The sequence below is a fragment of the Gadus chalcogrammus genome, chromosome 12 (assembly GCF_026213295.1).
Source record: "Gadus chalcogrammus isolate NIFS_2021 chromosome 12, NIFS_Gcha_1.0, whole genome shotgun sequence".
NCBI lineage: Eukaryota > Metazoa > Chordata > Actinopteri > Gadiformes > Gadidae > Gadus > Gadus chalcogrammus.
Window position 1 is genome coordinate 28,963,166 of NC_079423.1, and position 12,315 is coordinate 28,975,480.

The following is a 12,315-nucleotide window of genomic DNA, read 5'->3' on the forward strand; positions in this document are numbered from 1 at the left end:
TAATTTGCGTTTTTATAACGTATGTATTTTAATTAAAAAAGCACATACATATGATACCATATGAATGCCTATGCTATGGATATGCAATTTGTGCACATAAGCTTTTCCTCAGTTTCAAACTGTCAAGATTATCAAGTAGGCCTATAGTTTTGTTTTTTAAGGTGGGAAAGCCAGGTCTGCCTTGTATATACATAAACTGTTTAATCCAAAGATAATTTTAGTGTTTGATTTGTTTGTGTCACCTATTAGCACATGTGAAAGGACACACAAAGAGCATCAGTCGGTCTTTAGTGTACCTACATTTTGTCTATGTGCATACAGGGCATTGAGGGCGGGGAAAGGAAGTGACGAGGAGTTCTCTTCATAGTGATTGGTTCATAGTGATAGGCATCTGTGACCAGAATCAAAGGGCGTGCGTATCTCCATGACGCAAGTGGCCGTGTGTGTATAAATAACAGTTACTGCTGGATCAGTTTATCAATGGCGAACTAGTAACAGTTATTTCCAGCCAAAATCTAAATATTTTTGCAATATATGTTTTATTGACCAATTCGTTCGCAAGTCACCTGGATTATTTTTTTGTATACACTGGAAATAAAAAGGAGATCTTTGAAAGCGACGAAAATGAAGTACATTATAGGAATTGGCGGGTAAGTTATATTCAACTATTATATTCATAGTATTTTGTTACCGTTGGTATTCAATTTTAATGTGTGGGGAGACGTCCCGTGTCCTAACCGGTTGAATATGGCAGTTTTTATGTTATTCTCTGAAGAAGGAGATAACACATCACATAAACAAACCACACGTGGGTTCGCTCTTTATAGCAGACCTCCTCCACTTTGTTTTTAAACATAACACAGATGCTGTTCGATGTTAACATTGCTATTAAGCGGTAAATACGGTCTTATAAAGTGAGCCGGTATGGGCATGGTGAGTGTTACTTGGAAGGTCCGTACACCGGTTCCTTGGTGCGTTCGAGCGGGACATTTGAAAATTCAGCTGTGGAGGGATAGGCGCTCTTTTTTCAAAATAAAAGCACACATTCTTATTTATGCTTTTAGATGAATTAGACTTATAATAGTTTCCATCAATGCACTCATTTGATCCTGAGGTATCATTTGATATCTTCCAGGTATATGTTGATGGACCAACTGTATCGTTTCTTTTTTTGCAGTGTCACAAATGGTGGTAAAACCACTCTGACCAACAAACTGATCAAGTCCTTGCCCAACTGTTGTGTCGTGCACCAGGACGACTTTTTCAAGGTAAGCTTCAGCGAATACGGTTTAATTCACATTTCGTGTGTGGCAAGATAATGGCTCACCTGGGTCAGACCCGGACCCCCAACAGCCCAGCCCAACTAGTAGGCCTACGCCAAACTTCAATTATTGCACGTCCATGTCATTTTGCATGCCTTTTAGGCGGCCGACGCAGAAAGTTATGTTTCCATTCGTTTTGTTAATTAGCCATTCGTAGATCTAACGCTGATTTCAACGGTTACCAAAGAACGTCTGCTTTAAACAATTCCTGCACTTTTCTTCGTAAATATAAATTATTCTAAGACATCAGTAGCCACCAGTCTTATGTTTTGACGTCATCTTAACACATTGTTTTCCACTCTTGTCTCTTTGAGCTGTGTGTGTGCTCTTTCTCTGGCATGTGAACGGGGTGTGCAAGTATTTGCTTGCTGCAATGTTTTATTGGTGACTGTTATTTCAGAAACCCGATCAGATAGAAGTCGGGGACGACGGATTTAGACAGTGGGATGGTAAGACCTGGACTCCACCTTAGGAAGCCCCCGGAAATCCCTTTCTCTCACTTTGCATTACACTAAGGAGGACGTGGTTTGTTTACTTGCAATCCTCGTCCTTTTTAAACCACATACCAACCCACAATACCAACCCACAATACCAACTCTACTACTACAACTATCCCAGTTGGTAAAGCATTGTCTCCATGCCCTCTTTCTCCCCCCCTCCTGTCTCCCTCTCTCCTGCTCCTCAGTCATCACAGCCCTGGATATGGACGCCATGACCAACACCATCAAGGGCTGGGTGGAGAATCCGGCTAAGTTTGCCCGTACCCACGGTGTCACCGTGTCCAACACCTCCCACATGAGCGGCGGTGAGGAGCAGGTTCACATCCTGATCGTCGAGGGATTTCTACTGTACAACTACCAGTACGTACACACGCACAAGCACGCAAAAACACACACCTCGTCCAGTCGGATGCTGAACAACCTGATCGGCATGAGTTGGACATTTGTGCACATAAGCTTATTTTTCATCAAAGTCTTTTTGCTCAGTTTCGAACTCAAGATTATCAAGTAGGCCTATGGTTATTTTATGCTTTCGGTGGAAAAGCCAGTGCCTTGTATATAAATAAACAGTATCATCCAAAGAAAAAAATAAATAATTGGATGCTAGAACCGTATCTACGGAAAAGGATTAGGGCCACACATAAGAAAAGAAAAATGGTTCTGAATTTAATCTCAGAATTCTGACTTTAAACTCAGAATTCTCAGGGGTTGGTCCTTACAGGTACCTGTAGTTCTAAGTTTATAGTCAAGTCAGAATTCTGACTTTAGAGAATAAAGTCAGAATTTAATTATTTCTTTATGTGTGGCCCTAATCCTCTTCTGTAGTATCAGCTCATTTAATCTTTCTTAAAAAAAATATATATAGTTGTTTACATGTGACGCGGTAGGGCTGCCTTGACTAGATTATTTTTTGATGTATTAGAACACCGTGGACTGTGGGGGGCGGAGATATCTGCATTCACTACAATGCTGCGCATATGTCTGTGGTATGGTGCAGTTAGCTGCAGGCTAACATGCTAAGGTCTTGGGGTGGCAGATAAGGCTTTCAGCTGAAAGGGGCTCCCGTGAGCGCATGTCCTTACAGAGCACGGTCACAGGGTCCAAGTGACTTATCTGCATCTCAGCTGTGCTGAGATACAGAGGGGAGTAGTTCAACCAACTCATGCCTGCTTTGAAGTGGAGAGTATTTTCTTTAGAGATGGATATAATTACGATTTTTCATCACATTTCGAAATTTGTGGATTCATCCATATTTATGGATTCATAACAATTCTGTTTACCTTGGTTGTGGTATTTCATCAAATTTCCCATCTGGGAATAATTAAGTGCATCTTCTTGTGTTCTATCTTAATTATATGGCTGTGTGCCACAAGAGCACTGCCATGATACTACCCAGACCTCTATGGAGAGTGTGATCAGGAGTTTGTGTGCAGGCGGCCATCTTTGTTGACCTTACCCATCTCTTCCTCCAGGCCTCTGACGGAGTATTTCAGCAAATGCTATTTCATCTCCATTCCGTACCAGGAGTGCAAGAGCAGAAGGAGGTAATGGCTCCATTAGCACTGACCCCGAAGAAACCTATCAAATGTGGTTCATTTCAGGTTCACATTATGGTCGGTGTTCCTTTGAGTAAATATGTTGTCTTTCCTTCCCAGTACGAGGAATTACACCGTCCCGGACCCGCCGGGTTTGTTTGACGGCCATGTGTGGCCCATGTACCTGAAGCACAGGACAGAGATGGAGGACAGCCCGTTGACCATCGGTGAGTGCTCCTAATAAAGTTAAATCAAAGAACGTGTAGTATTTTTGTAACTGTATAATTGTTTACAATGTGTATTATTATGTTTTTATTACACTATAATACATATACAGTGGCATATTCTCATAGCATCTTATTATTGAACATGTGATTCATAGAAAATGATTCAGACACCCAACAAAGTACTGTGATGGAAGTTTCCATTACAGGGAACTCGGTGTTCCATAAGAGACACTGAGGTCCCTTGGGGGAGCTGAGAGACTGCCTCGGCGGACCGAGGCAGTCTCGGCTGACTCAGACACAGCAATAACTGGGATGGCTAAAAGGAGTAGTGACCTCTCTTTCGGCAGCTGTACCTTGAAGCTTGTTGAGCTAGTTTAGCCGCTATAACAAGGGAGTGGGCCCGTAGTTCACACTACAGCACTTCAACCGTTGCATGCTTTTATCTGACAACATTTTTACACTTCATCACAATCAACTCTTTCAGTTTCTTCTGAGTCACGTTGTCAATACATTTGGTAGAATTCCCATGTACTAATAATCATGGCTTGCTGTTGGAGACTGGGTTTTAATAATCACTGGACATGACTGACCCAAACCGTTCTTTATGTGTTTCAGAATATGTGGACGGTTTGGCTACGAAAGAGGAGACGTACACTCAGGTCTATGAAGATATACAGAACACCCTCCTCAATCGTTTATAGGTGAGGCGGTTGAAAGATCTGTGATTTGTATGGATTGTGTGAAGTAGTAGAGTTTAATAATGAGTCTGCTGCATGACCTAACAGCTGTTTTTTTCCTCTTGCAGCGAGAAGAGGCCTTCCTGTAAAAATGTGTAAATAGAACCAACGGCATTTGTTTCTGTGTAAATAGCGTACATTCATTGTTAAATTATCAAAGCCTGTTCTCATTAGATGAATTTTCTCCTATTTTTTGATAAGTTTGTGATTGTTGAGATTTTTGTACGTAAAAAAGAACACCAAGTGGTACATTGACCATTAGCTCACACTCATCTTCATTTAGAAATAAATACATGAGTTTTTGAACCCTTGCACTTGTCTTGTCTCCCAATTGTGAACAATGTATGAAAGTTTAGTACAAAAATATATATTATTAAATAATACGTATGGCAAGTGATATCAGTGATTTAACAGTAGCACCTCCTTGTGCCAGGGAACAAAGTAATGAACTAGTCTATTCGATCTTGACTGGCATTACAAAAATAATTATGCCATAGATAGAACCAAGTTTGTTGAAAGTCTTAATCGACTGATTTGGGATGGACTTAAGGAAAACATCCATATTATGCATTGATTCAATGTTAGCTGTAAGTTATTTTTGGCTAGGGAGAGCTACGTGGCATGCATCTATGTTTGGGATGTTGGCGGTCAGGCTTGAGGAGGTTTGTCAGAGTGGCTCAAAGACTTAGCACACGTTCCAGACTATCAGGACTGGATTTGTGACCCATGAACTCCGGGCAAGTGACCACATCACCAAAGGTTCCCTATTAAAAATTACTGCCAACTAAATTAACTCCTTGTTACACTTAACCTCCATGGAAGAAGAGAACAGCACTGCCAGAACAAAGTTTATGTTATAATATTGAAAATCTTTCCAAACCACAGCCTGGATAAATAAAGAGATGTCATGTTGCAATTTCTTTCTTGTGGTTCATCTCATCGTGTAGCATCTTATCCTATCTATCTTTGTTGTATATAGGGCATAGGTTATCACAACAATTGTTGGTGCTTGGCACTTGATTCTATGAACATCCTTACTGTACAACAGCAATATATTGTTTCTCTTCCTACAAACATACTTATTGTAAGTCGCTTTGAATAATAGTGTGCTATATTCCCATAAATGTAATGTAACTGGTTCTTCCACTTTCATGAAAATTCTAAGATAAGATATAAGTAACGGTGAGCAGTACAGTACAGACACAGCATAAAGATAGAGATAGAGTAAGGTGGGAGATGTCAGGCCCTTCTACAGTTGAATCCATCAGAAGCCATAGTCCATAGTCTCGGTAACAGCAATAATACAATATACGAGACAAGATACAAAAATCGGAAGAACCCCCGGTTAAGAATAAAGACCATTTCCATATCAATACGCACAGTTTTGAGACCAACGTGAAATAGGCGCAGATCTTTAAACCTATAACCCTTTTATAACAACATTTAGTAGACTGCAATTTAATTTCCATCATCCTGTCTCTGAACCAATGGCATGTGACTGAGAGGATGCATTGAGTCAGGACAAGGTGCAACTAAATCCAAGGACAGAGTTAGGAAATGTGTCAGACGTCAGCGGTCTCTTTAGTACTGTTGTGGAACATATGAGTCTGGTCCAAGGACCCCTGCCATTCCCCGTTGGGGTTTACATGCACCAGTCACATGGACATCAACATGAACTTAGTGTTAGTTCTGCCAGTGCTTGTGTTGTCACTATTTGGTGCTACTTTCATGTAACTTTACTTTATTTTGTTCCCACACACCTTCTCTCGGTGACCTTAGTATTGAACTAAATGGAGCAGGCTTATCACTGTTTATGAATGAATGAATATTTGTTTGAATGTATTTTGTGTGCTCTACCCATCTACCAATGATTGATGGTGGTCTTTCCCTTGACATCCTTTGCCATGGAAGTGCTGGGAGTTGTAGTTCTTAGGGAAGGCACCCAGGCTCCGCTCCACTGGGAGAACGGACACACACATGCTGGCGTGTTTGCTCTGGAGCCCCGGAGACCTGGGACCGGCTCATTCTGGTTCCGACCAGCGCCGGAACGAGCGGTCTCCTCTGTGATCCAGTCCCTGCGTGGCCTCTGAGGAGGTGTCACACTCTCTGTCCCCTTTTAGCTCCCCTCACCCCCTGACCACCAGCGACACGCATTCCACCTGTGTCTGCGGACACAGACCTACCTTTGCCCCGCTTTGGCAGTCTTTTACGGGGCTGTACATCGCGCGACATCGCTGAAAGGGTTTGGGAGTATTTTTACCTCCGCTCCCTGTAGGGTACGTGCATGGACACACTGACACACATACCTGTACATCCCCTCCTCATCCCCTGGTAGTGATGTCTGCTTGTGGTACAGCCAACAGCTCTGTCCTCACTTACGTCCCAGCGGTCAGGAGAGCGGCCTGCATGCCCAGCACACATCCTAGCAGCAGCAGGAAAATAACTGAGAAGTTATTGATAAAAGGGACCAATGATGAGGCCTGCATGTCATCGGTATGACCATTATATATATTTCTCTATCTATGTTTCCCATCATATTGGCTTGTGCTTTGGGTTAAAAAAAATAAATGATGGACTAGGCCTTCCTCTTGTACTCCATTAATTGTTTACATTTACATTAAGGGCATTTAGCAGATGCTTTAATCCAAAGTGACTTACAATAAGTAGATTTGTCAGAAGAAAGAAAAACAACATATATTGCTGTTGGTATAGTAAGGATGTTCATAGAACCAAGTGCCAAGCACCAACAATAGCTACGTTAACCCATTCCCTCTATACAACAAAGATAGGATAAGATGCTACTCAATGCTAAGCACACTATTTTGTGCAAGGACGTGCAAAATACAATTTTCACTACAAATGTTGACTGTGTGGGTCGATGTCAACATGTTCAGTCATTGGCTATAATAAAGTGTATATGGTTTATTCAGTGGAATTCGGTATGCAACAACCCTGTGAATGGATCAAACAGCATGTGTCATGTGTATGATCTGTGTGTGACGTCTTTCAACTGACATCTGAGGCTGATCTGAGGTAATGAAGTGATCTCTGTGTTTCCAGTGTAGGTGGTGTCTTCGTCAGAGACCTGATGGCTTGTGTTGAGGCTTTTTTTTTTTTACACAACCTTATGCAATCTTTGGGCTAACTACAAGACAAGACATCAATTAGAGTACCATATTAAGAGCTATATAAATTTCATTTATTATTATTATTATTATTATTATTATTATTATTATTATTATTATTATTATCAATCACTCGATTTAGACATGGCCAATATACATTTTTTAAATAATATTTTTTGATTTTAAATGGAAAATATATGTTTATGTTTTATAATATGCTATACAAAATATTGAATGTAATTAGTTAAGTTCCAAGGGGAAATTAAGGTCCAACTTTCAACAATTTCTTTGCACAATGTTCTCTTCCTAACCTTCCTACCCTCAAAATTATATTTTTAAGTAATTATTTCTGTTAACATTGATATTGTTATTCGATTTTCAAAGGTTAGCCAGGTGCCTCCCTTTTATTGCACTCGAGGCCCGCATCGTACTGCAACATGAGGACGCCAGTGACGACACAGCCCACAGTGTACTGTACAGTCATGAGATCTCTAAACCCAGACATGAGACGGCTTGTGTGACACTCTGACACCATCCATACATGGGCAAGGTCCGGGCAGTTGTAGGCAACCATTGAAAATAGGTCAAATATCTTCCCATACGCAGTTGGGTGGACTGTTTACTTTATTCCGACGAATTTGAACAATGTGGGCTTAGATATCTAGTCATGTGTCCCTTGAAGCGCTGCTTTGACTTTCATAGGCCACGACTGCCCCCGCGTGGCCTTCCGTGGTAACGCTTCTCCTTCTGCTATGCATTTCTCATGGATGTGCAAGTTTTCTTTTGATCTTTTTTATGATTCATATTCGAACTGGCACCCTACAGAGGGCCATTGGGTCAATGCAATTAAGCAAATAAACCACCCCGGACCGAATAGTGTAGGCTTCAAGGCCTATGGTTGTATATATAATTAGCATATATTCATATTTTTGATTATTCTCTATTTTGATTATTTAACAATTATCTGGTAATAGGCAGGTAATGTTAGCTAATTGGCGATCAATAACCTCATCAGTAAAGGCCTTTAACCAAACGAAAGAAGCCCCTGCTCTTGGATCGGATTTAAGTCCTAGTCCTGAATGATCATGCGTGGGTACTCTATCCATTTAGCTTTTTGGCCAGAACCAACACCCCAACCACACACATACACTCCACTGCAGCTAGGGCGTGGCAGTGCGCAGGTGCGTGAGTAGGGGGAGAGCGGGCCGGAATCAAGTCCCTTCCATTGGCTTCTTATCCCCAGAGGAGGCACGGGTTCTGAACTATAGTCAGTGTCAGGCTTATTAAATGTTGATACTTTTCATAAGGCATCACTGAAACACCGAAACTTTTAAGCGAGGGAGATGGAGATGCTTGCGCTTCTGTTGATATGCGTCCTTAAAACCATGGTGCACTTAGGCAACGGACAGCAAGATTTACGCGCGCCTGTTGGACCCTGGAGACACAAAATCGAGTGGGAAAACAACGGACGGGTTTTCAGTTTACTGAGCACAGGAACCGAGTACCTCTCACCCGTCCAGCGAAGGAGACAGACTCGGCTTCTCCTGACAGGCAACGGGGGGGCAAACCGACTGCGCCACCCCAATGTAGTCGCCAGATCACCCAGGAGGCACAGGGGTCAAATGGTCTCGTTGGTTCTTGGCGCCGAAGCGGCACACTATTTACCTGCAACTGACCCAAGAAGTCAGCACCCAGCCGGCATCACACCCATAAGAGAAACGGGCAACGGACCACAGCCCTCTCCTGCGATTGAATACTCGGGTGTTGGGGTACCATGGGGACGAGGTGTCACCGGAGACGATAGTAGCAGCGTGCCGGTTCGAACACAAACCCCCACCGCTTCGCCATCACGATCACCAGCCACGCTTGGCACCAATTTGACAGACCTGTTGGCGAACCCAGGAACCATTTCACCCACACACACCGAAGCGGGACGGACGGATGGTGTTGATGGTGGACCAGGTATTCAGCAGTTGCGCACAGGAGTCGTTGGCAACTTGTCGAGAGCGCACGCATTACGCAGAGGTATACCGGAGTCTGGCATTTCCCCGACACCGCTATCTGATAACGCGATAGAGACGCACGTTGCTGGTGTACACCCAGAAGCAGTACCAACCTCGGACAACGTGGGTACCCATGAAATAGACCCACGTGGCAATTTCAGAAACTCTGTTTACTACGGTGTCCAGCCGCCTGCCGGTAGGAGCCGCTCAGCCGCGCGCCATCCAACGGGAACGGGCCATGGCACCCGGTTCTTCCGTAATGGTGAGCGTTCGTTATTCTGGATACGATGGCCTACCACATGATTGTTTTGTTTGATTTGTCTTTTTCATTGAATTGTGCTCAGGTCTACCGGACCTGGTTCCTGACCCCTATTACATCCAAGCTGCCTCCTACATTCAGAGAGTGCAGATGTACGCTTTACGCTGTGCCGCGGAGGAGGGCTGCCTCACCAGGTACTGTTCCTCTTTCACATCAATATCCATCAAACACACACACACACACACACACACACACACACACACACACACACACACACACACACACACACACACACACACACACACACACACACACACACACACACACACACACACACACACACACACACACACACAAGCTGCCACTTTGTTTGCTTCCCCCCGGGCATTTCCACAGAGCCACGTTTCCAAAAACAGCTCACTGTTGTATGTTGTTCATCCACCCTGCATTATAACTTTGTATCCATGTACACCCCGTCTCCAATCGTTTCCTCTTGTGTGTCGCTGTGCACCTTCCTGCAGATCAGCGCACCGAGCGAGTGACCTGGACTACAGGGTTCTGCTGCGCTTTCCTCAGAGGGTGAAGAACCAGGGAACCGCTGACTTCCTGCCCGCCAAGCCCAGACACGAGTGGGAGTGGCACAGCTGTCACCAGTGAGTGTCATATCAGGCCAGATTTCACCACAAAGCAAACATTGAGTTGAGGTCCATGCAGCCATAACCCTATGAGATGCAGCCTGTAAGGGTTAGGTTTGAAGCCGCAGCTTCTGCACTGATTTCAAAATGTCGTAAGCGTGAAAGCGGAAGAGCGAGATAGGAGAGATAGCAGTAGGCAGGTACCTTCCACAGACATATCCAACCTATAGAACTATCCGATCACACCAACAACAAACATTAACCACTGGGTTGTCCCACATGATAATCATAAGCAAAGAGTAATTCAATCATCATTTTCAAATATTTCATTTCTTAATGGTTTGGTAAGCAACGTTAAACTCTCTCTCTCTCTGTCTCTGTCTCTGTCTCTGTCTCTGTCTCTGTCTCTCTCTCTCTCTCTCTGTCTCTCTCTCTCCCTCTCTCCCTCCCTCCCTCCCTCCCACAGACACTATCACAGCATGGAGGCCTTCAGTAACTACGACCTTCTCGACGTCACCACGGGGAGGAAGGTGGCCGAGGGGCACAAGGCCAGCTTCTGCCTGGAGGACACTTCCTGTGACCCGGGAGTGCGGCGGCGCTACGCCTGCACGGCTCACACGCAGGTCCGTCTCCGAGGAGGACGGCGGTTTACCCCCCCCCCCCCCCCGACGGACCTCAGTGGTTCATACAGCAGGCGCCGTATCGAACGTCGCTCTTGATTGCTCATCTGGAGGTATTTTGTCGCTTGCCTGTGTGTTTCTGCTCAGGGGCTCAGTCCAGGCTGCTATGACACCTACCACGCCAGCATCGACTGCCAGTGGATCGACATCACGGATGTGGCCCCCGGAAACTACATACTCAAGGTAGCGGTTCAGCAGCTCAACTGCTGTGGGAGGATATACATTGTCCCCCCTAAAGGATACAAATTAGTATAAAAATATATATAATTTCAAGTGCATTGAATTATTTTATAATTCATTGTTTCAAATTATCTTCAATCCGTCATTGAGCAGAAGATTTGATCCGAATCGACTAAGAGTAAATCTATTTAGATGCATGTCATGAATGAAAAGAGGTTTAGCAGCCTGCCTAAGGAGGCCTACAGGGGGATCCACGTACATTGGGCCCAGAACCTTTTCGGCTGGCTAGTACCCCCGCCCTAATCACCACTCATGCCCTCCTTTCCGGTCGCCTAAGCCACACAAGGCACTGGACCCTCAAGTGAAGCAGCATTGTGTGTCGTTCAGCCTTGTCTGTTATTTAAGTGAGTTCCACTCTCTACGTATATCTCTCCCCCAGGTCACGGTGAACCCATCTCAGCTCATCCCGGAGCAGGACTTCTCCAACAACGTGGTGCGATGTGACATCAGATACACTGGCACCTTCGTCCAGACGCGCAACTGCAGAATCTCTGTGTGAGTCTTGTATTTGAGGTGGTGTTTTTTTATAGGCCATTTTATTATGAAGACAACATGGATGTACTGTATTTACTACCGTTTACAGAATCATCCTTTAACTTCTAAAGATGTAATACATGTTTTTGGTGTTCTTGTTTTTTTTAGGAGCTAAAGCAGAGTACTGGACTACAAAAAGAAACGAAAACTACAACCAATATAGCCATATTATATAATGTTATAATCTGTCTTTAGTTTGTCCATAAATCAATTTCACCTGATACTTTTAGGTGAGCTGTGTGTGTGTGTGTGTGTGTGTGTGTGTGTGTGTGTGTGTGTGTGTGTGTGTGTGTGTGTGTGTGTGTGTGTGTGTGTGTGTGTGTGTGTGTGTGTGTAAACTGTATCCTACATATTTGCATGTGGGCAGTTATATAGTTCATATTATTGTTCCCATTCTCTAGAGTAGCCTTGCACCTCTAGCACAATGCTGGCCCAATAAAAACAGTTATTTAAATACAAGGTGTTTGTTTATGGAAGGATTTTACTATTGTATTTTATAATAAAGTTTATACTATTGT

General features: G+C 43.7%; 2 protein-coding genes across 2 annotated transcripts; both read left to right on the plus strand.

Annotated features, from left to right (window-relative positions):
* The first annotated feature begins 443 nt into the window (after positions 1–443).
* Positions 444–5,800, plus strand: mibp (muscle-specific beta 1 integrin binding protein). The gene is made up of 8 exons (XM_056604338.1): positions 444–650; positions 1,178–1,268; positions 1,723–1,771; positions 2,008–2,182; positions 3,295–3,366; positions 3,478–3,584; positions 4,200–4,285; positions 4,390–5,800. Exons 1-7 carry the CDS (start codon positions 625–627, stop codon positions 4,283–4,285), a joined length of 606 nt encoding a protein of 201 aa, XP_056460313.1. The 5' UTR covers positions 444–624; the 3' UTR covers positions 4,390–5,800.
* Positions 5,801–8,759: 2,959 nt separating this feature from the next.
* On the plus strand, positions 8,760–12,027 carry loxl5a (lysyl oxidase-like 5a). Its single transcript, XM_056604102.1, has 7 exons — positions 8,760–9,711; positions 9,794–9,902; positions 10,230–10,361; positions 10,810–10,966; positions 11,111–11,206; positions 11,643–11,758; positions 11,906–12,027. The coding sequence occupies exons 1-7, from the start codon at positions 8,790–8,792 to the stop codon at positions 11,910–11,912; spliced, it is 1,539 nt and encodes a 512-aa protein (XP_056460077.1). The 5' UTR covers positions 8,760–8,789; the 3' UTR covers positions 11,913–12,027.
* Positions 12,028–12,315: the final 288 nt, after the last annotated feature.

Bases quoted from the DNA above. Each gene is read 5' to 3' on its own strand.
- mibp (XM_056604338.1), top strand. From the start codon at position 625: ATGAAGTACATTATAGGAATTGGCGG. The intron at 651-1,177 runs GTAAGTTATATT...CTTTTTTTGCAG, and splicing joins TACATTATAGGAATTGGCGG to TGTCACAAATGGTGGTAAAA. The intron at 2,183-3,294 runs GTACGTACACAC...CTCTTCCTCCAG, and splicing joins TTTCTACTGTACAACTACCA to GCCTCTGACGGAGTATTTCA.
- loxl5a (XM_056604102.1), top strand. From the start codon at position 8,790: ATGGAGATGCTTGCGCTTCTGTTGATATGCGTCCTTAAAACCATGGTG. The intron at 9,903-10,229 runs GTACTGTTCCTC...ACCTTCCTGCAG, and splicing joins GAGGAGGGCTGCCTCACCAG to ATCAGCGCACCGAGCGAGTG. The intron at 10,362-10,809 runs GTGAGTGTCATA...TCCCTCCCACAG, and splicing joins GAGTGGCACAGCTGTCACCA to ACACTATCACAGCATGGAGG.